This window comes from Oryctolagus cuniculus, chromosome 8 (genome assembly GCF_051225735.1).
Source record: "Oryctolagus cuniculus isolate XC-2025 breed Fujian yellow rabbit chromosome 8, ASM5122573v1, whole genome shotgun sequence".
Taxonomy (NCBI): domain Eukaryota; kingdom Metazoa; phylum Chordata; class Mammalia; order Lagomorpha; family Leporidae; genus Oryctolagus; species Oryctolagus cuniculus.
The window spans coordinates 66,539,782-66,566,766 of record NC_142874.1 but is presented as its reverse complement, the minus strand read 5'-3'; the positions used below and the strand labels follow the sequence as shown (position 1 = coordinate 66,566,766).

At 43.1% G+C, this 26,985-nt stretch overlaps 1 protein-coding gene across 5 annotated transcripts in view; it reads left to right on the top strand.

Annotated features, from left to right (window-relative positions):
* The first annotated feature begins 4,200 nt into the window (after nucleotides 1–4,200).
* Nucleotides 4,201–26,985, top strand: part of INTU (inturned planar cell polarity protein) — a 111,762-nt gene continuing 88,977 nt past the window's right edge. For 4 of the 5 annotated variants that reach the window (XR_016211984.1, XR_016211983.1, XM_002717241.6 and 1 more), the window contains exon 1: nucleotides 16,312–16,586. Coding sequence is in view for 3 of the 5 variants with exons in the window: in XM_002717241.6 (XP_002717287.2) it covers nucleotides 16,441–16,586 (146 nt within the window). In the remaining 2 variants the exon portion in view is untranslated. Of the gene's footprint in view, nucleotides 4,744–16,311; nucleotides 16,587–26,985 lie in introns of those variants that run through there. The other variant, XM_051819869.3, reaches the window with a different exon arrangement.

Below are 26,985 nucleotides of genomic sequence, written 5' to 3'. Positions count from 1 at the left end.
ATTAAAAGAGAATTCATATTTTCAATGAACATCTTGAAGACTCCTTGAATATCAACATAAGCACAAGACTGGTATCTCATCACATTCTCAGGTTCTGAGGATTGGGGTACAGCATCTTAAGGGAGGTCACTCTGGAAATGTTGCCAATCACGACCCTCAATATGACCTCAAGCTCTTTGCATTCATTACTCTTGTCATTCCATCTTCCTTGCACCACAACAGTTAGCCTTTTCTTCATTCTCCTCGAACTTCCATCACCCACCTGTACTGACACGCTCAGCAGATGATTTTTGTCTCCTATTTCACAAAGAAGATGGAGGGGGGAGGAGGAGGAGGAAGAAGTAGAGGAGGAGGAGGAGACGCCACTGCAACCACTGCCAGTGATCTTAGTTTCCTAGGGTTACTACACCAAATTACCAAAAACTAAGTTGTTTAAAGCAACAGAAATGTACCCTTTCACTGTCTGGAAGTCAAATCAAGGTGTCAGAAGAGCAGTACTGCCTCTACAGGTTCTTGGGGGAGATTCTGTTCCATGCCTTTTTCCTGGGAATCCTTGCCATTCCTCAGTTTATAGAAGCATCATCCCAGTCTCTGACTCCGGAGTCTCACCACGTTTCTGATGTCTTCATATCACCTTCTCTTTCTGTGTGTCTCTTCTCTTAATTCTTTAAAGATTTATTTATGGAGCCTGCAGTGTGGGCATCCCTTATGGGTGCTGGTTCGAGTCTCTGCTGCTCTACTTCCAATCCAGCTCCCAGCTAATGCGCCTAGGAAAGCAGTGGAAGATGGCCCAAATTCTTGGTCTCCTGCACCTACATGGGAGTCCCCGAAGAACCTACTGGTTCCTGGCTTCGAACTGGCCCAGCCCATTTGGAGAATGAACCAGTAGATGGAAGATCTCCCCCTCCCTCTCTTTCTGCCTCTGCCTCTCTCTATCTGTAACTCTTTCAAGTAAAATAAATAAAAATCTTTTTTAAAAAAAGAGGTCTGTTTATTTTATTTCAAAGGCAGAGTTCCGGGTGTTGGGGGAAGATTTCCATCTGCTAGTTCAATCCTCAAAATGGCTGCAATGGCCAGGGCTGGGCCAGGCCAAAACCAGGAGTCTGGAACTCCATCTGGGTCTCCCATGCAAATAGCAGGGACCAAGTACTAGGGCCATCTTCTGTTGCTTTCACTGGTGCATTTTCCAACTCCTAGGAGCTGGATTGGATCACAGTGGAGTAGCTGGGACTCAAATCAGCTTTCATATGAGATGCTGGCATCACAAGTGGCAGCTCAACTCTTGCAACAAAACACTAGCTCTGAACCAATATTCCTTGGTAGACGAGTAGCCTATCTCACTTTAAGAAAATATGATACTTGGCCGGCACCGTGGCTCACTAGGCTAATCCTCTGCCTAACGGCGCCGGTACACCAGGTTCTAGTCCCAGTCGGGGCACCAGATTCTGTCCCGGTTGCCCCTCTTCCAGGCCAGCTCTCTGCTATGGCCAGGGAGTGCAGTGGAGGATGGCCTAAGTCCTTGGGCCCTGTACCCCATGGGAGACCAGGATAAGTACCTGGCTCCTGCCATCAGATCAGCGCGGTGCGCCGGCCGCAGAGTGCTGGCCGCGGTGGCCATTGGAGGGTGAACCAACGGCAAAGGAAGACCTTTCTCTCTGTCTCTCTCTCTTACTGTCCACTCTGCCTGTCAAAAAAAAAAAAAAAAAGAAAATATGATACTTGTGAGCCTACATTTACTTCTAACACATAATTGATTAGTAATCCACAGAATTGTGGACTTTTCAGAAAATTTAGAGTCAGAGGAAAAGTTTTCTAGTAGTTTAAAACAAAAGATAAATTGCTAAAATTGCAATTATTTGATTTGCATAAAGCTTATTCCTTAAATAGTAAATTTGTAATGGTCTTTTTTTAAAAATATAGGCTACCCATATACCCTTAAATGGTACAATATTTTGCAAAACCATCTATGTACATTCAAGAGTAATAATCTAAAATAGATAACTGAAAATTTTCACATGCAGAATTCAGTTGCCAACTATTATTCACATTATTCCTTTTACAAATTTACAGTGATAGCCTGATTTTAAAAATGTGTATATTTATTGTAATGAAATTTTAATATCATAAAGTATAAAGAAAAAAATTAAAAACATTCATAATTCTACTGCTAGATATAATCACCTTTTAAAAAAGATTTTATTTATTTATTTGAGAGGCAGAGTTATAGAGAGGGAGAGACAGAAAGAGAGATTTTCCATCTGCTGGTTCACTCCCTAAATGACTTCAAGGGCTGGAACTGGGCCAATCCAAAACCAAGAGCCAGAAGATTCTTCCTGGTTTCCCACATGCGTGGCAGTAGTCCAAGTACTTGGGCCATCCTCCACTGCCTTCCCAGACTGTAAGCCTAGCCTACTACAGAAGCTTAGCCTACTAAGCCACAGTGCTGGCCCCCAGATATAATCACTTCTAAGATTTAGTGAATGTTCAATCAATTTCATACTTTGTATATAATTACCAAAAACTAAACATACAATTTTTCCTCCTTAATATTTAAATCCTAAACTTTAAATGATAAATGTTTTCTTAGGATATAGGTATTCTAATTTACTTTTACTAAATACATTAGTTCATTGTATGAATAAACCTTAACCTATTTAAGTTCTTGCTATTTATGTCTTTGCTGTTTTCACTGATAAACTGTCAATGAACATAACGATCTTCATTTAAAACAATCATTTCCTTGGGATTAATTTCAAATTCTATGAACATTTTCAGATTATTGTTATTTATCTATTTTTATTTGACAGTGAACGCAGAGTGACAGTGTTCCCATCTGCTGTTTATTCCCCCTGCCTTCCAAGGTCTGCATTAGCAGGAATCTGGACAGGAGCCCAGGTACTCCAATGTGGGATAAAGGTACCCTACATGGTGTCTTAACTATAGGCCAAATGTCTGCCCTATTTTCAGATGCTTAGTGCACTAAACTCAGAGTATGAGACAGGGGTAAGATGTGGCCATCATTGTGGCCCAGCAGGTTAAGCTGCGGCCTGTGACACTGACATCCCATCAGAGGGAGAACATGGGTCTGAGTCCCAGCTGCTGAGCTCTGCTTCTGATCCAGGTCCCTGCTAATGCACCTGGGAAGGCAGCAGAAGATGGTCCAAGTGCTTGGAGTCCTGCACCCACATGTGAGACCCAGATGGAGTTCTGGGTTCCGGGCTTCAGCCTGGCTAACCCCTGGGCAGCGCAATCATTTGGACAGTGAACCAACAAATAGAAGATATCTCTCTCTGTAACTCTTTTAAATTAAAAAACTTTTTAAAAAAAGCAAACAGGAGGACGTTGACATACTGAATGCAGAAGTAAGTAGCAGTCTGTATACTAAGAGAAGGGACCTCACCGTTCATCCTCTTCACCCACTTGACCAAGAAGTCAAACCTGATTGTAGACGACTACCTAAGACAGATTTACAGGTGACATTTGTAGATCCTACAGTGAATAGCCAATACATTAATTACTCTGCCATTTAAAATTAATCTACTACCATGTAGAATTAACCTGTAATCTATAATCGGTGGCATTTCACATCTAAAACTACGGCTTCGCAGTTCTCCGTTCATCATCCTTCTAATTCTGACTTCAAAGGGGTTCCCAGGAGGGAGTCACACATGGGTCACTTTTCCAAGACGAAAACTCATCAAATTTAGACTTGGCACAACCACAAACCATAAAATAGTCTATTGAAACGTCTAATATTCCTAAGTGAAGAGACTGTCTCCTGGGATCAAATATATGCTAAAAAGATTTCCAAGAAAAAATAAAGGATTCATACTAGAATACTCAGACCATCTTTTACTCATTCTTGCATCTCCAGGGACAAGAACTCAGGGCAGCACGTAGCAGGTGACTGACAAACGTTTACATGGATGGGTGAACCTACACGGCTTCTTCTGGGCTGAATTTAAATTCCCATTAAGAACAGTCATCCAGCTTGCTCCCCTTCCCATTCATTTTCGGATCTTGCAAGGAGTCACTGGAGCCTCTCCTCCGGGCTACGGAAGCTTCAGGTGGTGGCTTCCTCCGCTGGGGGCGGCGCCTGGGCACCGGTGTCCCTCGCGGGGGCGGCCTTGCGGTCCAGAGAGGACGAAGTGAAGAAGAAGGAGCCGGAGCCTGCACTAGGCGGCGGAAGAGCGCAGCTCCGGGTGGCGGGTTCGCGCGGCGCTCGACGGCTCGCCCCGCGCGCCAGGGTCCCTGCCGGCGAGGACAGACAACTGAAAGAGGCGGAAAAGGGCACTGTGCAGCTGGCAAGCCCTGGCACAGGGGCGGTGGCCAGCACAGTCCTCACCTGCCCCGAGCTCCCGGAGCGCGACGAGTGGCGGCGCCGCTTGCCTGCGTGCGGTGCCCCACGATACGCGCGAGTCGGCAAGTGGAAAAGGAGGACAGAGGTCGGCCACACCGCCGCCTGCGGTCCTGGGATTTGCGCGTCCGACGCCAGGCGGCCTTTTCCTTCAGCGCTAGGTTTCCTGGCGGTGGCGGGAGCCGGACGGGAGACCGGGGTCGAGGCGAGCGTTGGCGGTGAGACCTCGCCGGCCGCCCCCCGGGCTGCGCGCGCTACCTGTTGGACGCCTGCACGGCGAGCCTAGCTCCAGTGGGCATGTTTCAGGTGGGCAGGTCCAGCATCCCCAAACCCGCCCCCCGGAACCTGGAGGACCTGGACTCGGTGCAGCGCGTCCTGCTACACAGGTCAGTGCCGGGGCCGGGGGCTCGGGGAAAGCCCGCCCTCTGCTCCCTGGGGGTCGTGGCGGAGGGAGGGGCCGCTCTTCTTTCAGGGGTCTGTAGGAAGCGTCAGCTTTGGGACTCGCCCTAGGGGGCTCCTGCGCCCGAGGGGCGTTGGGACGTGCCGCCAACCCTTTCCAGAATTCGATGCTCGCGCTCGCCGGGTTCCGCCGCTGAGACTGCGGCCCCGCGCGGCTCCGGGTCACCCGTGTCCTCCAGAAAACGCTGCAGCGAACAGAGCTGCAAAACTTCCCTTCCTACACCTCCAGACTAACCCCAGGAAAAACAGCTAAGAGTTTTGTTCAGACTTTACTTGAAATTGCAATAGGAGTCTCTTTTTTTCTCTCTCTCTCTCTCTCTTTAAACAAATCTACTTCTACCGCCTCCTCCGTCCCCCACGCGCGCGCGCGCGTGCGCACTGCCAGACACGAACAACTACACAAAAGAAATGGGAAGAGTTTTTGTAAGAACGACAAGAACCCCAGCTTTCTGGGAATGGTTAGCGTGGGCATTACCTGCTATGCTAATCTCTTTATGGAAATCGAAGAACACCTATTACGTCCTGTGCACGGGGTGGTGAGTTTACAGAGGAGGCAATGAGAATCCACGTGGGGAGCGAACTCCCCTCCCACGCTTAGAAAGGGTTGAGGGATGCCGGGCAGCAGTGCTGCTTGAACTCTAGGGAGACCTGGCTTTCCTAAGACGTAAGATATGGAAAAAACTCCCTTAGAAATACATCAAAAGTAACCCTTGAATACACTTGCGGCGAGCAAGAGTAAGTGGCGCTTGGTAAATATCTGTCGGGGGAGGTTTATGTGAGTTCTCTCATCTGTAAACGTTTCAAGTGACCCTTTTAAGTCTTTGTGCAAAACCATATGAGCTGTAGAAATCCTGTTCCGCTGCAAGTGTGAGTCAAAAGAAAGACGTTGTGCAAGGGAGAAGTCCAATTTCTTCGATTTAAGAGTTGCCTTCTGAAACCTGCAATTTTCTAGCGTTGGTTTCCTCCCCCTTTTCTCCCCCCCCCTCCCCAGAGTCCCTGCCATATACAATAAAATATTATCAAAAGTGCAGCTAAAAAAGCATTCTGCTCAGTTCTCCAGACAATTCCCCCTGCATTCGATAAAATTACAGGTCAGAAATAATCCCGTGAAGTTTAGCTACACACTCATTCACAGTATGACTTTGGTACAGCTGGGAGGGGTGAGTTTTAAATGCTCAAGACCCTGCTCCAACAGAATTTCTTCATTTTTTTCATGTTAAAAATGTCATGTGCCAAAAAATTCCAAACTGATTAACACTACAGGATTTCACAGCCAAAGCAAAAACCTGTCTGAATGAACCAGGGTAAAAGAATATGTTTAAACTACAGTCATCAAGACTGAGATGATTACTTCGGAAGTAAGTAGTGGAGTGTTTCTGGAATAAACCTGCTCAATATTAGAATGAAAAGCTACTTTATCTAAATTACAAATAACTGCTCCCATATGCTGTAGCAACCAATGGAATCTGAACTGTTAGAGTGTCAGTATCATGGCTAATGGTGATTTCTTACTAACGTTATAGGAAAATCTTTTTTCCCTTTGCAATGCAGTATTTTTATTAGTGATTATTTATTATTTAATATTTTCAAGCACATTAAAAATTGAATTACATAAAAATTGAATCATATCGAATCAAATGTGTACAAAAAGATTTGTTTAGACACAATGTAACAGAAATTGGAGAAATCAGATAACCTTTAAATCATTCTCACCTATTCATGATAGTACTCCTGGCCCAGACCAGTGCATGGCTTATTTTTAAAATCTGTTTTACAGAATCTTTATGTTTTTCCTTTAAAGCATCCCTTCTAAGTTTTCCATAAATTTTTGACAATTGCATTAGAGATCCAATAGCCTTGGGCCATAGAAAACTCACAGAAGAAAATAGCAGACTATTCTACTTTGTTTTTACAACTTATTTTAAAGGCTTAGTCTTCTGAGTGTTTTTTTTTTAATTACTTGTATATTTTCCATTGCAAATATGGTTTCCAAAATGTAAAGCATTAAATTGCTGTGCTTTTGGAAAAGATACTCAGGCCAAACCAGAAGTGAAGCAAAGTTGCGAACTTTTTTTTTGCATGAGATGTCAGCTTCAAACTGTCAAAACTAAAATGACAATTGTTCAGCAAAAAAGATTCAGCTATTCTGCTTTTTTGAAAAAGTTACACATAGGTTGTCTGAGTCAGGGAAAAGCTTCAAGACTGCATTTTTTAGTTACTTTTACTTAACCAACTAACATTTTCTTGCGTCATCTTGATTATATCAATTACTCAAATATTTGTGCTCATTAATATTTTGATAAGATAAAAAAACATTGTTGCAGCTTAATCATTCTCTTGTAATTCTGTTTCTGTTGTGTATTAGTTGTGTGACTGGGCAAGACTTTTGTTTATATTTTCCTGTTCTTTCTGCAGTATAATAGGGGTAATACTTACCTTTCAGGATGGAGGTATTAATTTCCAATGACATGGAAGTGCTCTATGAAATTTAAATTCTGTCAAATATAAGGGCTTATGTTAACAATTAACAATATTATGTTAACAACTATCCTAAAAAAACTAAAATGAAACACAAACTGATAGCTATTCTTAAAGGCTTTGAGAAGACTCAGCTTAGAGCCTTTGCCCGAGGCCTGATGGCTGAGGGATGGTGCTGATTCAGACTACATTGCTGTTTTTTGACACCAAGGCCGTCAAAGAATAAGCCAGAGACCAGTGCTTGAAATTGTTTGATGACCTAAATTTCATACTCTTGCCAAGAGTAAAAATATGCATATTCAAAACATCTCAAATATTCAGACCTCTCTCTTGGTGCTACTTAGGGCACTTGTTTGTAAAGCTATAATTTTTCTCCTGATTCATGTGTCTGCTCTTTGTTTCCAACATTCCTCTTCATCAGCAGATTGTCAGGCTGCAGGAACTTCTGGGACTTCAGTAAGGTGGTAAAGGTGTGCCCCATTAAGTTATGTTCTTGTGATAAAGGAGTATAAATAGGAGCAGGTGTATGACACAGCAGTTGAGATGCCACTTGGGATTGCCTACATCCCATATCTGAGTGTTGAGTGCCTGGGTTTGAGTCTTCTATTTTGGAGTCCAGCTTCCTGCTAATGTGTACCCTGGGAGGTAGCAGATAATGGCCCAAGTAGTTGGGTCCCTCTCATCCAACGTGGGCGATACATAATGAGTTCCTATCTCCTGGCTGCAGCCTGGTCCAGTTCTGGTTGTTTTAGACATTTGGGGAAGTGAAGCAGTAGATGGAAGATTGCTATCTTTGTCACTCTTTTTCTGTGTATATACCTTACAAAAATGTGTAAAATAATTTTTAAACTCTAAAATCTATCAAAAATAGAATCAAAAGCTTTTTAGGGACTGGCACTGTAGTGCAGTAGGTTAATCTTTTTGCCTGCAGCACGGGCATTCCATGTGGGTGCTGGTTCTAGTCCCAGCTGCTCCTCTTCCAATCCAGCTCTCCGCTATAGCCTGGGAAAGCAGTAGAACATGACTCAAGCACTTGGGCCCCTGGACCCGCTTGGGAGACCCGGAAGAAACTCCTGGCTTCTGGCTTCGGATCAGCTCAGCTTCAGCCATTGCAGCCATTTGGGGAGTGAACCAGCAGATGGAAGACCTTTCTCTCTATCTCTTTTCACTGTCTGTAACTCTACTTCTCAAATAAATAAAATCTTTTTAAAAAAAAATAGAAAATATAGCATGAATCACACATGACTCCATTTCTTAAGGTATAAGGCATTAGATTTCAAAGGTTATCTCATTTGAACCTTAGCATCCCTGTGTGGTAGGCAGGGATTATCATTGCTGTCTTCAGATGGGAAGCACTTTGTCCACGTTCACTTGGTGATTAGCTCCAGCATCACGAGGAGAACTCGGATCCTCTGACTGGGAAATGCATGTCGCTTTATGGATTATCAAGCATTTTCATGGTTGTCATCAAATCATTGTTTCCACAATGCTGTGGGGTTTTTTTCTTTATGATTTTTCAATTAATTTGTTGGTACTACCTAGGGCTGAGGCACTTGTTTGTAAAGCTGTAATTTTTCTCCTAATTCATGTGTCTGCTCTTTGTTTCCAACGTTGCTCTACGCCTGCAGATTGTCAGGCTTCAGGAATTTGAATTTCTGGGACTTCAGTCTCCCTGCTGTGAGGGAGCCTCCTTGCCTTCGGTTGGCAACTGTTGATCTATGGTGGTAGAACAGTTTGACAAATAGTTTATACTTAGTAAATTAAGAAACAAAATGCAGCTGAGTAGGAGTAAATGAATTGGGTTTTGGGTTTGAGCTTTGTGCCAGTTACTTTACTTTCATGCGTCCTTTTGGATTCTCCTCTGTATTTCATTATTATTCAGTTGTAGAATACAGGATCCTGTAACAGGTAAGTTCCATACATTTTAACAAATAATTCAATTTAATGTTGGAAAATTAGAATTTTAGGCCATAGTGCAATTATGTAATTTGGTATTGCTAACACATGATGACTGTGGCTTAAATTTGAAAAGTTCTTTTTCATAAACTCTGAGTTTCTAACATGGTTTTTTTGTGGTTCAGACAGCTTATTTCATTATTATTTTAAAAATAATTGTGGTTGTCAGTATTACCACATGGTTGATGAATTATTATTTACATATTCACAGTTAAGGCACTATTAGTTCCTAATAAAACTCTATTACAATGTTTTTTCACCTTTAAAACAGTTTAAACTGTTTTAATGAATATGACCTCCTGTGCCCCTGTTTTCATTTACTTTTCATTGCTAGCTTCTATTACTACTAGAGAAAGAGCTCCTGTACCTGCTAACAATACTAAATATTTAATTATGTTCTTATCTGGTGTATTTTGTGTCAGAATTATATTGTTTGCCTAATTGAGATTGCATCTGTGGAAATAAGGACCTGTGACTCATACTTATTAAACATATTTGGGCCTCAGAAGATGGATGGCCATTTGTGTGCTGGAAAACAGAAGATGAGAATATAATGTCAGTCTGAATCCTTAAAGTCTCCTTGCAGTTGCTAATCGTGAAACAGCATTTTCATAAAGGCCTCGAATTGGCAGCTTATTCTTTTCCTTTCTTCATCCTCTCTGAGTAAATGATTTAAATTGATGAGTTTTATTGACACTTTATGTGCTAGGCATTTGACATGTAGTAACTCATTAGATTCCCAAAAGTCCTATGAAGCAGGTACTGCTGAAGATATCAAAGAAAAAAAAAAAAAAAAACAACAACTCAGCTTCTCTTGCCGTGTGCTCACAACATAGAGCAGATATGTCACCCAGAAATGTTTGCAGGTTGCCTCCCGCCAGCCAGCCAGCCAGCCATCAGTTCTGCAGTGGACAGCAGCTCAGTGTCTTCTAATTCAATTCGATTCTGACAGTAGCCGGAGGTAGCATCAGATCCCACAGCTTGAGGGCTCACTCCCACTCAGCTGCTCCTTCACTCCCCTCCCCTACCACCGTGGCTTCAGATGTCAGTCACAAGTCTAGGCCTCTGACACTTCCGATCCACCAGCTGCAAATTGGGGTTTCCGTGATGCCTTTTTGGGCTTGGTTAATTTGCTTAAGAGGCTCACAGAACCCAGGGAAGCGTTTGAGTTTCCTGGTTTATTATAAAGGGTATGAGAGACACACTGGATGAGATCTGGAAGGATCCCCAGCACAGAGCTTCAGTCCACTGGAGCTGGGCTGCACCACTTTGTTGGCATGTGGATGAGTTCTTGTTCACCTTGCTGGGAGCCTGCCTGTGTTCAGCTGTCCAGAAGCTCTCCGAACCCTGTCCTTTTGGGTTTTTAATGACGACTTCATTGCACAAGCATGAACACCTGTGTAGAAATGTGATCGGCAGAAAAGGTATGATCTGTTAAGACTTAGAGAGGTTTGCTCAGGTGGGAAAACCCAGCAAGGCCTGTCTGTTCAGATCCTACTTGGCCTCTATGCAGCGTTCCTTTTTCCCAGGTAGGGCGCGGGACCTCGTCTGAAATGGGGTTTTTATGATCTACTAGCAACCAGGGGGAGGTCTTTATGGCCAACTCCAAGACAGAAAGTCATGCAAAGATTAAAGTATGTTTTTACCTTTGTGGCCTGGCTTTCAATTCTGTGGCCAGCCTTGGGAAGAAAAGGAGCAAGTGGAAGGAGGGCAAGAGAAGGCCAGAGAGATTTAGCTTTCTGAAGTCTTCTTCTGAGATCTAAAGTGTCCCAACATTGTATCAAAAGACTTTCACGTTATTGCACTGAACTGTCCTGAAGCTGCTCCAGAAACCAAAGGCAAAAGACCAAATACTTTAACCTTACCGTTCTAGTCATTTAGGAAACAACAAAGGCTGTGGGAGTTATGAATCAGGAAACGTGAATGAAACACACACACACACACACATACAGGAACTTAAATTCGTGGAAAATGAAAATAAAATACGGTTGTTTTGGTGCAAAAATTTTGACATCCATATTTACAAGAGGCCTTCAAATATTTCATAGAAAATATGGATTATGGAAAAAACTATGCATGGATTTTCATTTTTCCCTCTGAGTTTACAGATAAATAAGGTGAATCTTAGAGAGGTTTGCTCATGGCTGTACAGATGAGGAACTGGAGCAAGAAGAGGGCTGTCAGGCTCAGGTGCAGCAGGTGCGAGTGGATTCCAGCCTATTCAGGAAGCAGTCAATGGACTTGTAGGTTTGCGGCTAAGAACTAAGGGAACGTTAGGCCAGTAATTCCTAAGTTTGCTAAGGCACTAGGGGCACTTGTATAAATTGTAGATGTGCACACCTCTCCCCTAGAGATTCTGATCCTGTTGCTGTGGAGTAGCGCTCCAAAATCTACACTTAACAAGACCCAGGTCACACTTTTGATCAAGCAAGGAGGACACATTTGATTAATTTGATTAAATGTAGCAGGGAATAAAATATCTGTCTTCTAGTTGGTGCTAAATTATTTGTAGAATTCAAAAAGTGTTTTAAAGAGACTACATTTATTTTATCCTCCATTTAATGAAGTCCCATTTGAAGTTAAGGAGCAAGGTATGAAAATTTTAGGAAAATAATAGATGATTGGGCATTTGGTGCAGTGATTAAGATGCCAGTTGGGACGCCCATATCCCATATCAGAGTGCCTGAGTTGATGTCCTGGCTCTGCTTCCAATTCCTGATTCTAGCTAATGTGCACTCTGAGACTCAGCAGATGATGGCTCAAGTACTCGGGTGCCTGCTACTCAAAGTGGGAGACCTGGACTGAGTTCCAAGTTCCTGGCTTCAGCTTGTCTCTACCCTAGCTGTGGTAAGCATTTGAGGAGTGAACCAGCGAATGGAAGATCTGGGTGTGGGTGGCAGGGGTCTAAGTACGTGAGCTGTCATCTGCTACCTCTCTGGTTGTATGAGCAAGAAGCTGATCGGAAATGGAGGTACATGGACTCAAACTAGCAACTGATATGGGATCCAGGCTCCCAAGCCGCGGCTTAACACTGTGCCACACCGCCTGCTCTGAGAAGGCTACCTTAGTCATTTATAATGTTCAAGATTGCGGTGAAAATATGTATGCTTTACCATGAACCATAAAATAACTACTATAGTGACTCCACCTTGTTTTTGTGATAGCATTTCCATGATTTTAAAAGTAACATATTTTTATCAAATCTCAGTGCTGGCAGAAATATTTGTTCTCCTTTAGCTCCACTCTCTCCAAACTCCTACATCACTTTCACACAGCCAATTATTGCCTACTTACCAGAGAAAATATGGGGAGTCTTCTAAAAGTTCATACAAAATACATATTATGAAAAATTATGCAAAGATTTCAAATTTTTGGCTCCAAGATAAACTTACCTCTTAGTTTTATTTTCCATGAACTTTTTGAGTTCCTTGTAAACACTGAGGCAGGGACACTGGGATGGGTTCTTGCTTGAACCTGGCAAGTGAGCATCCACACCTGCACACTCCTCTGGCCTTTCCCTCTGGTTTTAGGGAAGAGGAGTTTAGAGAGGGCCTATCCCTCCATCCTTGCCTCGGGTGCTATCCATTCTGGCCACCTTCAGGATCTCCCTTTGCTGATAATCCTTCCACAACCAATAGGCCTCTTTCTTTTTTAAAGATTTATTTATTTACTTGAAAATTAGTTAGAGAGAGAGGAGAGGCAGAGAGGCAGAGACAGAGACAGACAGACAGAGACAGAGAGACAGAGGTCTTCCATCCACTGGTTCACTCCCCAGATGACCGTAGTGGCTGGAACTGTGCTGATCCAAAGCCAGGAGCCAGGAACTTCTTCTGGGTCTCCCACACAGGTGCAGGGGCCCAAGGACTTGGGCCATCTCCCACTGCTTTCCCAGGCCATAGCAGATCAGATGGATCAGAGAAGTGGAGCAGCCTGGACTTGAACCTGCGCCCATATGGGATGCAGGCAGCTGGCAGCTTTATACACTACACGATAGCGCAGGCCCCAGACCTCTTTCAGGGAGAAAACTCTTGTAGATTCCTGGGATGACAAACTGTTTTCATTATGATTTAAATAAACAAGGTATAAACTGCCTTATGGGGCTGGTATAAGATAAAAATACAATTTTATAAATCAACACAAATAAATTACAAAAGAAAATTCAACAGCCGTTTTAACTACACAAAAGCACATTTAGATATTAATACCAAAAATGCCCATAAAAACTAGGAAATTCAAATGTCCATCATTTTAAACTGCAGCTTAAAAGTGAAACTACTATTTGCTACTGTGCAGCTTCTGTTGAGTTCTCCAGGGATGTAACACTATAGGTCATGTAATCACTCAAACTCCATTACTCTTCTCTGTTGGAACCATCTCATACTAATGACATAGATTAAGTTTTTCTCTAAGAAATTTGCTGTGACCCCACAGTACTAGTTTGGTTTTCTCTGGGTATTCTGTTAGAACCCAATGCAGAGTATCATAAAATTTATCACTGTATAATTGCCCATTTGTCAGTCTCCATCTGCCCATCTAGTTTAAGTTAAATTTTCCACAACAATATTTTATTTATAAAAGTATATTTAAACTATTTTCCTGTTGTTGGACATTTAATTACTTTTGGTTTTTCATTTTTATTTGCATACTTTATTTGGACTCTATACAAGTTCTGTATCCATTATCCAAAATTCTTGGGACAAGAAGTATTTTAGATATCAGATTTTTTTATTTTGGAATATTTGTTTATACATAATGAGGTATTTTGGCAATGGGATCCAAGTCTAAACTAAATTCCTATATGTTGGCCGGCGCCGCGGCTCAATAGGCTAATCCTCCACCTAGCGGCGCCGGCACACCAGGTTCTAGTCCCTGTCAGGGCGCTGGATTCTTTCCCGGTTGCCCCTCTTCCAGGCCAGCTCTCTGCTGTGGCCCAGGAAAGCAGTGGAGGATGGTCCAAGTGCTTGGGCCCTGCACTCCACGGGAGACCAGGAGAAGTACCTGGCTCCTGCCTTCGGCTCAGCACGGTGTGCCAGCTGCAGCACGCCAGCTGTGGCGGCCATTGGAGGGTGAACCAACGGCAAAAGGAAGACCTTTCTCTCTGTCTCTCTCTCTCACTGTCCACTCTGCCTGTCAAAAAAAAAAAATTCATGTATGTTTCATATACACCTGATATACATAACCTAAAAGTGATTTTATACAGTATTTTTAGTGCGCTTGAGTTTTGACTATAAGCTGTCATGAGATCAGATGTGGAATTTTCTACTTGTGGCATCATATTAGCATTCAGAAAATTTTTAATTTTGGACATGTTAGATTTTGTATTTTCATATTAGGGATACCTAGCCTGTATATATTCTGTATTTTTTTCCATACACACATAGCTGCGATAAAGCTTAATTGATAAATTAGCCACAGTAAGATTAACAGCAGTAACTAGTAACAAAATAGAGTAATAGTACTTTTGCATTAAAAATTATGTGAATGTGGTCTCTGAAAATATTTGATTGCACTGTATTTTCCCTTTGTCTTGTGATGATGTGAGATGATACAAAGAGAGGAAATGAATGACCTGGGCATTGTGTCTTAGCATTAGGCTAACATTGTCCTTCTTATTGGATCACAAGCATTGTGGGATGGCAAGCACTGAGCACTGACAGTTGATCTGGTAACTGATCTTGCCACTAAGTGACTAATGGGAAGGTGGTATAGACAGTGTGGAAAAGCCTGACAAAGAGATGATTCAGGTTCTGGGCTGCAGGACACAAGATTTCATCACACTACTCTGAAAGGCATACAATCTAAAGCTAATGAATTATTTATTTCTGGAATTTCCCACTTAATATTTTTGGACTATGGTTGACCTTCAGTAACTCAGACAAGAAAACAAAACTGCCAATAAGTTGAGATTACTGTACTGGATGCTGAGGAGAACATTGAATATAGTGGTTAATGGCTTAGGTTAATTTCTTTTAAAAATATTTATGAATATATATTTTTATTTGAAAGGCAGAGTAATAGAGAAATCTATTTCTCTATTACTGGTCACGCTGCCCCCATATGGCTGTAATAGGAGAAGCCAAGAGCCAGGAACTCCATCAGGGTCTCCCACGTGTGTGGTACCTACTATTTCCCAGGGTCATTAGCATGGAGCTGGATGGCAAGTGGAGCAGCAGGCACTCCCAGCAATCAAAGGGATGTCAGTCCTAAGCAAAGGCTTAACCCATAGTACCACAATGACCACACCATAGGTTCATTTCTTGATTGGGTCTATTGCCTGTTAGTCGTGTAACCATTAACAAGTTGATAACGTCTGTAAGCCTCCGTTTCCTTATTTTAATATAGAGAAAATATTTACTTCATAGTGTAAGGTTAGCTTAACATCGTATATGACGAGAGCAAGTACGTAATTATAACAATTCCTGCCAATCAGCGCTATTGTTTTGTACTTAAAAAATATTTGATGTAGATATTAACAAATGACAGGAAAATTTACCTGTTTGCGCTTCCAACTTCAGTGATGAAAACACATAGTCAGATTATGAAGTTTTGGGGTGTGAAACGAACGTGGGCAGTTTCATATTGCCAATCATTTGATTGCAATACCTGCTGAGGGGGGGGGACTGTAAAAATGTCTACAAGTGTTGTAAAGAAAAAAGAAAACCAACGAAACAATTGAGCCTATTTACATTAGCACACGGAGGGCCTTGCTTAAAAACTTCCGTTCTTCGGCGTGGATGCAGGGCCCTAAGGAAAGGTAGGGGCGCTTTTCTTTACCTCCAGGGAAATCCAGGCTGAGCACCCCTAAAACTTTGGAACAGGAAGAGGACAAAATTCAAGCTAGGAGATATCTGGCCCTGTTAAGGAAAGGAGAGAAATCAATGGTCTCCTATTTTTAATAAGTTCTGTTGCTCAAAAGGCAGAGCGTTTAGGGGGCAGTGAGCGGGCAGCTCTTTCCATTGCTCCAACTGACGCAGCCCCTTTTTAATGTTAACTTCTCTGCTCCTTCTCAGTCTAGCGCGTTCTCTCTGGGAAGCTTCCCCGTCTCCCTGGCAACCCGAGCTGCGGCCAATTGCAGTTAAGGATTGGTGGTCACGTGGCCCCCGCCCCGTTCCAAGGAGCGGCAACATGGCGGCCCCGGGAAGCTGCAGCAGTGAGATTTGAATTCCACTTGTAGCTGCTGCATCGTGACCATGGCGTCTCCAGCTTTGTGCGATTTGCCTCGGAGCGCAAACGAGCTCCCTGGAGAGCCCTCTTCCCAAGAAGAAGATGAGGAATGTGATTCTGAAGACCCAGTCAGCGACTCGGGTTCCTACTCCTCAGCGAGTAGCCATTCTGAGTAAGGTTCTCGAAGAGGGACAATTAAGTCCATCTCTTCAGTGCAGAGAGTGTGCACGTGGCGGGGCGGACTGCAGGGTGTTGGTGTGTCTGGAATTGAGTATTTGTTCTTTAGTAAGTGGGGGTTGTTTGCGTCAGGTTTCGATTGTGCTGTGGTATGAGCTGGAATGAGGAACCCGAGCTTTGCTTCTGTAGGTTTTTCTGATTCTGGTACGAGGAGGGTTTTCTTTTCCTGGTGTTGAGTTCTGTGCAGTATGACGGTCTATTAAGAGTGTCTATGCAACTCTTTGTACCTATTGGAGTATCATTTTGCTTCTTTGGTGTCATGATCTTGGTAGCTTAACCTCGTTTTTGGAATGGAGAGACATACTTATACATTTTATAAGTTATTTGAATTATGTAGATTTGTTTAGCCCATTATGTACATGAATAGATTTGTAGCAGAAAGGATGTTGACTCTCACAGTCACACCATCAAGGATGATCTCTTAGCATTTCTGGATGTTTCTGCTATGCATTCCCATTTCTTTCCTTTTATGTCGTAATTGAATATATTTCAACTTTTTATCCTTAATAATTCCAATGGGAAATTATTTAGATTCAAAATGCCTGGTATTATTTCATTTTTAAAGGATTCTATCTCTTATTGCTGTGTTTCAAGAACATTTTCTTTGTTCTTTTTTTAAAGATTTATTTATTTACTTGAAAGTTACAGAGAGGGAGAAGGAGAGGCAGAAAGAGAGAGAGAGAGAGAGAGGTCATCTGTCGGCTGGTTCACTCCCCAGACGGCCACAACAGCCAGAGCTGCGCTGATCTGAAACCAGGAGCCAGGAGCTTCTTCCAGGTCTCCCACACGAGTGCGGGGGCCCAAGGACTTGGGCCATCTTCTACTACTTTCCCAAGCCATAGCAGAGAGCTGGATGGGAAGTGGAGCAGCCGGGACTTGAACCGGCACCCACTGGGATGCTGGCACTGCAGGCAGCGGCTTTACCCACTACGCCACAGCACAGGCCCCCAAAAACATTTTCAAAAAATCAGTTCCTGGCAGCTTGAAATGAATGACCAACAGGGCAGAGGTTTAGGTGCCAAAACATCAACCAAACTTTTAATGGACTGCCAGAGTGTTAGAATGACATTTTATGTATATTTATGCAAGTAACAGTTGCAAATAATTAGTGTGTCTTTAGGAGTAACAGTCACTTGGCAATTATTTTTCACCTATCAGTATGTAAAACATCTCTGTCATTGTCTTTTAAAAGTGTAGGGGAGAGTGGCCAGCATCAAGGCTCACTAGGCTAATCCTCCGCCTTGCGGCGCCGGCACACCGGGTTCTAGTCCCGGTCGGGGCACCGGATTCTGTTCCAGTTGCCCCTCTTCCAGGCCAGCTCTCTCTGCTGTGGCCCGGGAGTGCAGTGGAGGATGGCCCAAGTGCTTGGGCCCTGCACCCACATGGGAGACCAGGAGAAGCACCTGGCTCCTGCCTTCGGATCAGCACGGCGGCCATTGGAGGGTGAACCAATGGAAAAGGAAGACCTTTCTCTCTGTCTCTCTCTCTCACTCTCCACTCTGCCTGTCAAAAAAAAAAAAAAAAAAAAAAAAAAAAAAAAAAAAAAAAAGAAGTGTAGGGGAGAAACCTGAATTGTATTCTTGACGATTTGAACAAATTTAAGAATATGTATATTTTTGGTAATCTGCCATGGTCTTCTAAAAGCTTATTTAAAACTTCATGGTTGTTATTAAGCAAGATTCCTAGAAGGAAGTATGGATTATGCGGAACCCTATCTGGTCTTAGTGTAGGAAGCCATAGACACTGTGAGACTCAAACTCTTGCTTTCTCCACATCTTAGAGTCACACGTTTAGCTCATAACTTACTCGTGGTTGCACAGTTGAATGTTGTCAGTGTAGGAATTTTTTTTTTTTTTTTAAATTTTTTTTGACAGGCAGAGTGGACAGTGAGAGAGAGAGACAGAGAGAAAGGTCTTCCTTTGCCGTTGGTTCACCCTCCAATGGCCGCCGCGGCCGGCGCGCTGCGGCCGGCGCACCGCGCTGATCCGATGGCAGGAGCCAGGAGCCAGGTGCTTTTCCTGGTCTCCCATGGGGTGCAGGGCCCAAGCACCTGGGCCATCCTCCACTGCACTCCCGGGCCACAACAGAGGGCTGGCCTGGAAGAGGGGCAACCGGGACAGAATCCGGCGCCCCAACCGGGACTAGAACCCGGTGTGCCGGCGCCGCTAGGCGGAGGATTAGCCTAGTGAGCCGCGGCGCCGGCCCGTCAGTGTAGGAATTTAAGATGCCTGGTTTCAGTTGGGACATCCTGATTTCAGGGGGATGAAAATAAATGTGCTAACTCTGTTTCTTAAGAAACAAGCAATGTGAAGATCTTGTGATCAGAAAAGTCAAAACTTCAGAATATTTCCTGATCCAGAACATATGTTACATATGCAGTATATACATATGTATTTTGTTTTTAAAAATGTGGTCATTATGCTTTCTACTAATCACTAAATCACTCATCACTCTAAATGTTCTAGGGGCCGTATCATTCTAATAGTGAGAATAGAGTAAACTCTTTTTGTAGTGTTCTGCTGGTGTGTATTTCATGTCCTACCAAGGCCATCTTTTATGTCTGTCCCTTTATATGTAGGACATGAGCGTTGATTGGCTTACTTGGCCTAGAAGGCTAATGTTCCATTCCTGCCTTATGGCAGCGGGTGTTTATCTCCTTAAGCTGCAGTCACCAGGACAAACAGGAGCTTTCCTACCTTGTGCAGAAACCCTCTTTGGTCAAAGACATGGGAATTCAAACCTTAATTTTTTTTTTTTTATCAAAGGAAAGATGAATTGCCTATCATGTTTGATGGCCTACCTGAAGCTCACTAAGGAAGTTACACTACATATTGTCTCATGTAAGGTATCTTCAATTTTTAAGGTTCTAGTTAATTATCTGTAAGTTCTTTTTAGAAGATACCATTGTTTCATACATGCTTTGTAACTGAAAACCAACTTGAGCTACACGTGAATATCAGTACCTAATTAATAAGGTTACTATTTTTGAGATGAAATTACTTTGGGGTACATTATAGTGGAGTTTTAAAAATAGGTTTGTTTTAGGCTTGTTATAGGAGAGGAAGATTTTAGATTAGAGCAGTATCTTTTTAAAATTGATTTATGTTTGTATGTATTTGAAAAGCACAGTCAGGCAGGATGACAGATTTCTTGTCTGCTGGTTTATTCCCCAAATGCCCACAGCCACCAGGGCTGGGCCAGGCTGAAGCTACAACCTGGGAATTCAATCCAGGTCTCCCACATGTACTTGAGCCATCACCTGCTGCCTCCCAGGATCTACATTAACAGGAAACTGGGTTTGGGAACAGAGCTGGAACTCAAACACAGGGTGTCAGATATGGAATGCATCTTGTTAACCGCTGTGCCAAGTGCCCACACCCGTGCAGTATATCTTTTTCCTTTTTCTTTCTTTCTTTTATTTTTTGAATTTATAGGTCTATTTACTTATTTGAGGGGCAGAGTTACAGATAGAGAGACAGAAAGTTCTTTCATCTGCTGGCTCACTCCCCAAATGACCACAAAGGCCGCAGCTGGGTCGACGCAAAGCCAGGAGCCAGGAGCTTCTTCCAGGTCTCTCACATGGGTGCAAGGGCCCAAGCACTTGGGCCATCTTCCACCATCTTCCACTGCTTTCCCAGGCCATTAGCAGGGAGCAAGACCAGAAAAGGAGCAGCCAAGACAGGAACCAGAGCCCATATGGGATGCTGGCGCCCAGGAGGAGGCTTAGCCTACTACACCACTGCAGTATATCTTAACCTGACACCTGAGGATGTCCTGGGGAGGCTTTATCGATTGGATTGGTTTGATGACATTGCCTAGTTTCAGTATTGAGGTAACAGAAATCATACATTAACTTGCAGTGTTACCAAGTTTGTTTGCTTTGGTCTCTAATTTATGGAAGCAACATTGGTTAGTTCATATTGGTCAGAAGTTTTGAATTTTATGACTTAGATTTTTAAATTTTTCATAGTGAATCGTTAATTTTAAAACTTTGGCTGATGGAGAAAAAGAGGAATAATTTTAAAAGAGATTTTTAACTGAAAAAAGGTAAGGAAAGTCTACCTAACATGAGAGGATTGACTGGAAAAGAAAGCAAATATGTCCTTTAATCTTTTTCTGCGACATTTTGATAGATTTTTTGAGGTATAATTGGTACAGAAGTTGCACATATTAAAGTGTACAGTTTGGTAAGTTTTGACATTTATTGTCTGGCAGGATAATGAAGATAGCCATTTTGCCCAAAAGTTTCCCCAAATGCCTCTCTAGAATCATTCTTGTTCCCTCACTCCTCATAACCGCTTTCCTGTTTTTTGTCACTGGACATTACTTTATATTCTCCACAGTTTTGTCAGTATGGAATCATACAGTATAGATTCTCTTTTTTTTGGGCCCAGTTTCTTTTACTCAGCATAATTCTTCTGAGATTAATTCATGATGTTGCCTATATCATTAGTTCCTTTTTTGTTTTTCTGAGTAGGATTCCACCAAATTTTTTCTTGGATTTTGACAAGGGAATGTAGTCTTTGAAGAATAGAAATATTTCACTTAAACTCATGATCCACCTTAGGATATTTCCCTTCTTCATGCTCTGAATCCTGACTTCTTAGATGACTTAAAATGTCAAATGGTATGTAATAGAGTTTATGATGGAAAATGGCAATTCCATGCTACTGTCACATTCTACCTTCAACTCAGCATGTTTGAGAATTCATTATCTTCCTTGTTTCTTTTCTCTTATTGTCCATCTCATTTGCTGACATCACTATCTCCTTATGTCTTTAGAGCTAAGTCTGTAGTCCTGTTGGCTCGCTCTCATTGGTCTCTCTTCCATTCCCATAGATAATGCCTTCTTTAAAAGGCTGGCCTCTCCCCTCTTACCTGACCTGAATGCCTGTAATTTCTTTTTCCTGTCTTTCTTCCATACTGCTGCTAGAGTTTGATTTTTTTTTTTTTTTTAAGATTTATTTATTTGAAAGCAAGAGACAGAGATCTTCCATCTGCTGGTTCACTCCCCAAATGGCAATGACAAAACCAAAGCCAGGAGCCTGGAACTCCCATCTGGGACTCTCACATGGGAGGCAGGGACCAAAGGACTTGGGCCATTTCTGCTGCCTTTCCAGGCGCATTAGCTAGAAGCTGGATCAAAAGTGGAGCAGCCAGGATTTGAACTGGCACTCTCATATGCAATGCTGGTGTCACTGGGTCACAGATGATGGCTTAATTTGTTGTGCCACAATGCTGTCCCCCAGAGTTTGCTTTCTAAATCTCTGTTCTTCATAATTTTTAAAAATATTTATTTATTTGAAAGGCAGAGTTACGCAGAGGCAGAGGCAGAGAAAGAGATCTTCTGTCTGCTGGCTCATTCCCCAAATGGCCGCAACAGAGGCCATTTAGGGAATGAACCAGCCTAGAAGTAGTTCTAAAGCCAGGAACTACTTCTAGGTCTCCCACGTGGGTGCAGGGGCCCAAGGACTTGGGCCATCTTCTGCTGCTTTCCCAGGCTATAGCAGAGAGCTGGATCAGAAGTGGAGCAACCGGGACTCCAACCAGGAGTCCCATGTGGGATGCCAGCACTGCAGGCGGTGACTTTATCCGCTACACCACAGCGCCAGCCCTGTATGTAATTTTTCTACTCTGCTCAAAAGCTTGGTGGCCTCCCAAATAAATTTTAGATTCCTTATGGTGATTTTTAAATCTCTTTTAAGTCTCTCCATCTTTCTGCTCTTACTGGAGTTTACTGCAAAAGTGCCAGGTAGAATCCATTTTCATTGTCATGAATTTCACTATAATTTCGCTATAATTGTCCTGCTGTACCCATTAATATTACATAACTATGTGTTTTGGGCACTGGCGCTGTGTACACCAAACATAAAGACAAGTATGTAGCATATTTGGTGTACTAGCAGAAGTCTGTCTTCGTTCAATAAGGAAATGTGTCAGTAGTGCTGGCTATTTTGTGAGTCTTTTCTGTTGTTAAGGAAATCACCTTAGTATTTCAGATGATGAAAAATACTGGCATTAGTGCAAATAAAGACCTGAAGTATTCAAATAACTTTTATAGGAAAAAGATTTAATGTCAACCTTGAATTTTTTAGTAACTCAGGAAATTGAGGTATTAAAAACATAATCTCATTATTTGAAATTTATTTTCTTTATTATAATTATATTGCAGATTATGTAAGTGAACTTGCTTAATTAAAAAGTTAGCAAGCCTTCTTATTTTTTAAAGACTTTCTTATTTGAAAGGCAAGTGACCCAGAGAGATTGAGAGAGAGAGATCTTCTATCTACTGGTTCACTCCCTGAAAGGCTGCAAGGGCCAGGGTTGGGCCAGGCGGGTGCCAGGAGCCAGGAATTCCATCTGGGTCTCCCACTTGAGTGGCAGGAACTCATTTAATTGAGCCATCATCTGCTGCTTCCCAGGCACATTAGCAGGGAACTGGATCTGAAGTAGAATCACTGGGACTCAACCTGGCGTGTCCCAAGCAGAACATTATGCCCCAAAATTAGCAGATTTTTCTTTGGAAAGAATAACTCTGTTCGTATTTCTCACATTATTTAAGGCCTTGAAATCTAATTAAAATGTTCTTAAACTTTACAGGCAGACTATATGCAGTTATCGCCGTTTAGAGCAAAACAAAATAATAGTCATTGAAAGAAAATTGAGAGACATTTACTCAGTAGGAACTATAGGATCTTAGAAAATGTTGCAAGAATAAATTAGTGCTGATGAATGTGTGCTAAGTATTAACAAAAATCTGAGTTACAACTGCTATATTTAATTCCTTTTGCTTTCTAAATGTGAAAATTTTGGAGTAAGTTTAGGTTTATATAAGAGTTGCAGAAGTAGTACAGAATTATTGTAAATCCCTTACTCATTTTCCCCTGAGGGTAACATTTTATGCAGTTGTCAAAATTAACAAGTCAACTTCTTTTTCAGTCATAGTAACTAAGCTCCAAGCTTTATTTGTATTACATGGTGTCTCCTGGTCTCCTCTGATCCGTAACAATTTCTGAATCCTCTCCTGTTTTTCATGACCTTGACCACTTGCTTGAGGCAGTGTCCACCAGGTCTCTACACTATAGTTCTTATTTTTCCTTTCTATGCTCTGTTCTGTGGAAACCAGTCACTAAGTCCACCTCCTAGAGCAGGGATTATCTACATGTATTAATTTCCTTAGCTTTGTTGTTACTGCATAGTTGTAATGAAAGGTTGGGTTTTGTGTTTCCTTCTTTTGTTGTTGTTGTTTTTTTTTTTTTTTTTTTTTGACAGGCAGAATTAGACAGTGAGAGAGAGAGACAGAGAGAAAGGTCTTCCTTTGCCGTTGGTTCACCCCCCAAATGCCCGCTACGGCTGGCGTGCTGCGCTGATCCAAACCCAGGAGCCAGGTGCTTCCTCCTGGTCTCCCATGCGGGTGCAGGGCCCAAGTACTTGGGCCATCCTCCACTGCCTTCCTGGGCCACAGCAGAGAGCTAGACTGGAAGAGGAGCAACCAGGACAGAATCCAGTGCCCCGACCGGGACTAGAACCCGGAGTGCCGGCGCCGCAGGCGGAGGATTAGCCAAGTGAGCCGTGGCACCGACCTGTTGTTGCTGTTGATACATCCCTTCCTTCGGTGCAATTGGAAGACCTGCTTTGGGAGTTTGTTGCTTAGATCTCTGTTAACCTTTCTCGACCCACTGAATCAGTTATTCCCCCCCCCCCCTTTTAAGATTTTATTTATTTATTTGAGAGGTAGAATTACAGAGAGAGGGCAAGATAGAAAGGTCCTCCATCTACTGGTTCACTCTTCAGATAGTTGCAATGCATGGGGCTGGGCTGATCCAAAGACAGGAACCAGGAGCTTCTTTCCGGTTTCCAAAGCAGTGCAGGAGCCCAAGCACTTGGGCCATCTTCCACTGCTTTCCCAGGCCATAGCAGAGAGCTGGATTGGAAGAGGAGCAGCCGAGACTCCAGCTGGCACCCCTATGGGATGCTGGTGCCACAGGCGGAGGCTTAGCCTACTACGCCACAGTGCCAGCCCCTCAGTTATGCTCCTGATGCTTATCTAACACTATAGCTTGAATTTGGGCTCCACCACCAAATGCATATTGAGGCTCAGTCCCCTGTTTAACAGTGTTGAATGGTGTTGGGCCTTTTAAGAGTTGATTACATCACTAAGGGGTTAATGCTTTGCAAACAAGATTGAGTTCTCACTCTCTCAAGACCAGATTGGTTGCCACAAGAGCAGGTTTTTATGAAGCCGGGCTCCACCCCTCCATCTCTTACTCTTTGATGTGCTACTTCTGTATGCACTGCTCCCTCTGTCATGCCTGCTACTGTCACGTGATGTCATCTGCCATGCAGTACTGTGATGAAGCATGCCTCCCTCCGCCCCCCGCCCCCAGACGTGGCCACCCAAGTTAAGACTTTCCAGCCTCAACGCCATGAGCCAAACTAAGCCTCTTTTCCTTACAAAGTACCTGGTCTCAGGTATTTTGTTAGCACAGCACACAGTGGAATAAGACGTCTAACTAGGATTTAATCTGGAGGAGGAATGAGGAATTTTCCCGGAATGCTACATTGTAGGAGCCTTAAAGGCAGCGACTGGTTTTGCTTCTTGTGTCTCTGCATCTAGCCTGGAACCTGGCAAACTGAGGTCCTTAGAGCATCTTCAGTTAATGCCAAGGATTAGGAACAAATGCAGAAGCACAAAAGCTATATCTGGGCCGGCGCCGCGGCTCACTAGGCTAATCCTCCGCCTTGCGGCGCCGGCACACCGGGTTCTAGTCCCGGTCGGGCCGCCGGATTCTGTCCCGGTTGCCCCTCTTTTAGGCCAGCTCTCTGCTGTGGCCAGGGAGTGCAGTGGAGGATGGCCCAAGTGCTTGGGCCCTGCACCCCATGGGAGACCAGGAGAAGCACCTGGCTCCTGCCTTCGGATAGGTGCGGTGCGCCAGCCGTGGCGGCCATTGTAGGGTGAACCAACTGCAAAGGAAGACCTTTCTCTCTGTCTCTCTCATTGTCCACTCTGCCTGTCAAAAAAAAAAAAAAAAAAAAAAAAAAAAAAAAAAAAAAAAGCTATATCTGGTAAAGGTCTGTGTTTCCAGTTTCATATCTATTAGGTAAGAGGAAGGGAACTACTGTTTATTATGCATTTACCAAGCAAGGCATAACATTGTTTTATTTGCTATTTATAGCAACCCTGTGATGTAGCTGTTAACTGTTTTCAAGAAGAGCAGAACTAAAGCTTGGACTCAATTACATAATCAATCTTAGCAGGGTTAGAGTTGCAGTAAAACCAAATTGGATCTCAGCTCATTGTGGTTTCTCAGTCCATTTCTTTTCACTGTACATTTGCCTTCTCCTATGGGCCCAGTTATATCTGTTTTCCTGTCTTTGTATCTTTTTAAAAAACATTTTTTTAAAGATTTATTTTATTTACTTGAAAGACAGAGTTACAGAGAGAGGTAGAGACAGAGAGAAAGGTACAGAGAGAGCTAGAGACAGATAGATAGGTCTCCCATCCGCTGGTTCACTCCCCAGATGGCCGCAACGGCCAGAGCTGTGCTGATCCGAAGCCAGGAGCCAGGAGCTTCTTCCAGGTCTCCCACGTGGGTATAGGGGCCCAAGGATATGGGCCATCTTCTACTGCTTTCCCAGGCCATAGCAGAGAGCTGGACTGGAAGAGGAGCAGCTGGGACTGGAACCGGTGCCCGTATGGGATGCCAGCGCTTCAGGCCAGGGCTTTAACCCACTGCACCACAGCAGCAGCCCCAAAAAACATTTATTTATTTACTTGAAAGGGGGGACAGAGAAAAAGAAACAGAGAGAGAGATTGTAGAGACAGAAGGAGAGAGATCTTCCATCTTCTGGTTTACTCCTCAAATGGCTGTAACAGCTGGGGCTGGCCAAGCATAAGCTAGGAGCCTGGAACTCCATCCTGGTTTCCTATGTGAGAGCAGGGGCCCAAGTACTTGGGCCAGCTTCTACAGCTTCCCTAGGTGCATTAGCAGGGAGCTGGATCAGAAGCAGAACAGCCAGGACTTGAACTGGGACTTATATGGGATGCCAGCATTCAAGGCAGAGGCTTTATGTGTTGGCTGCACAACACTGGTCCCTCCCTGTCTTTGTATCTATCTCTCTTAGCTTCCTTTTTTTTTTTTTTAATTTCTTTCTCTTAAAGTGAAGTATTTACATTAATAGATCTGTTATATTGCTGGTGAAATATGAATTGGTATAGTCTTTTGGGTAAAGACCTGTATATACACAGAGATATAAAGTTGGTTACTATAACTTTGTATGGGGAGTACAAAAATGAAAACTGTACACCACATTTAGCAATAGATAAGTGAATG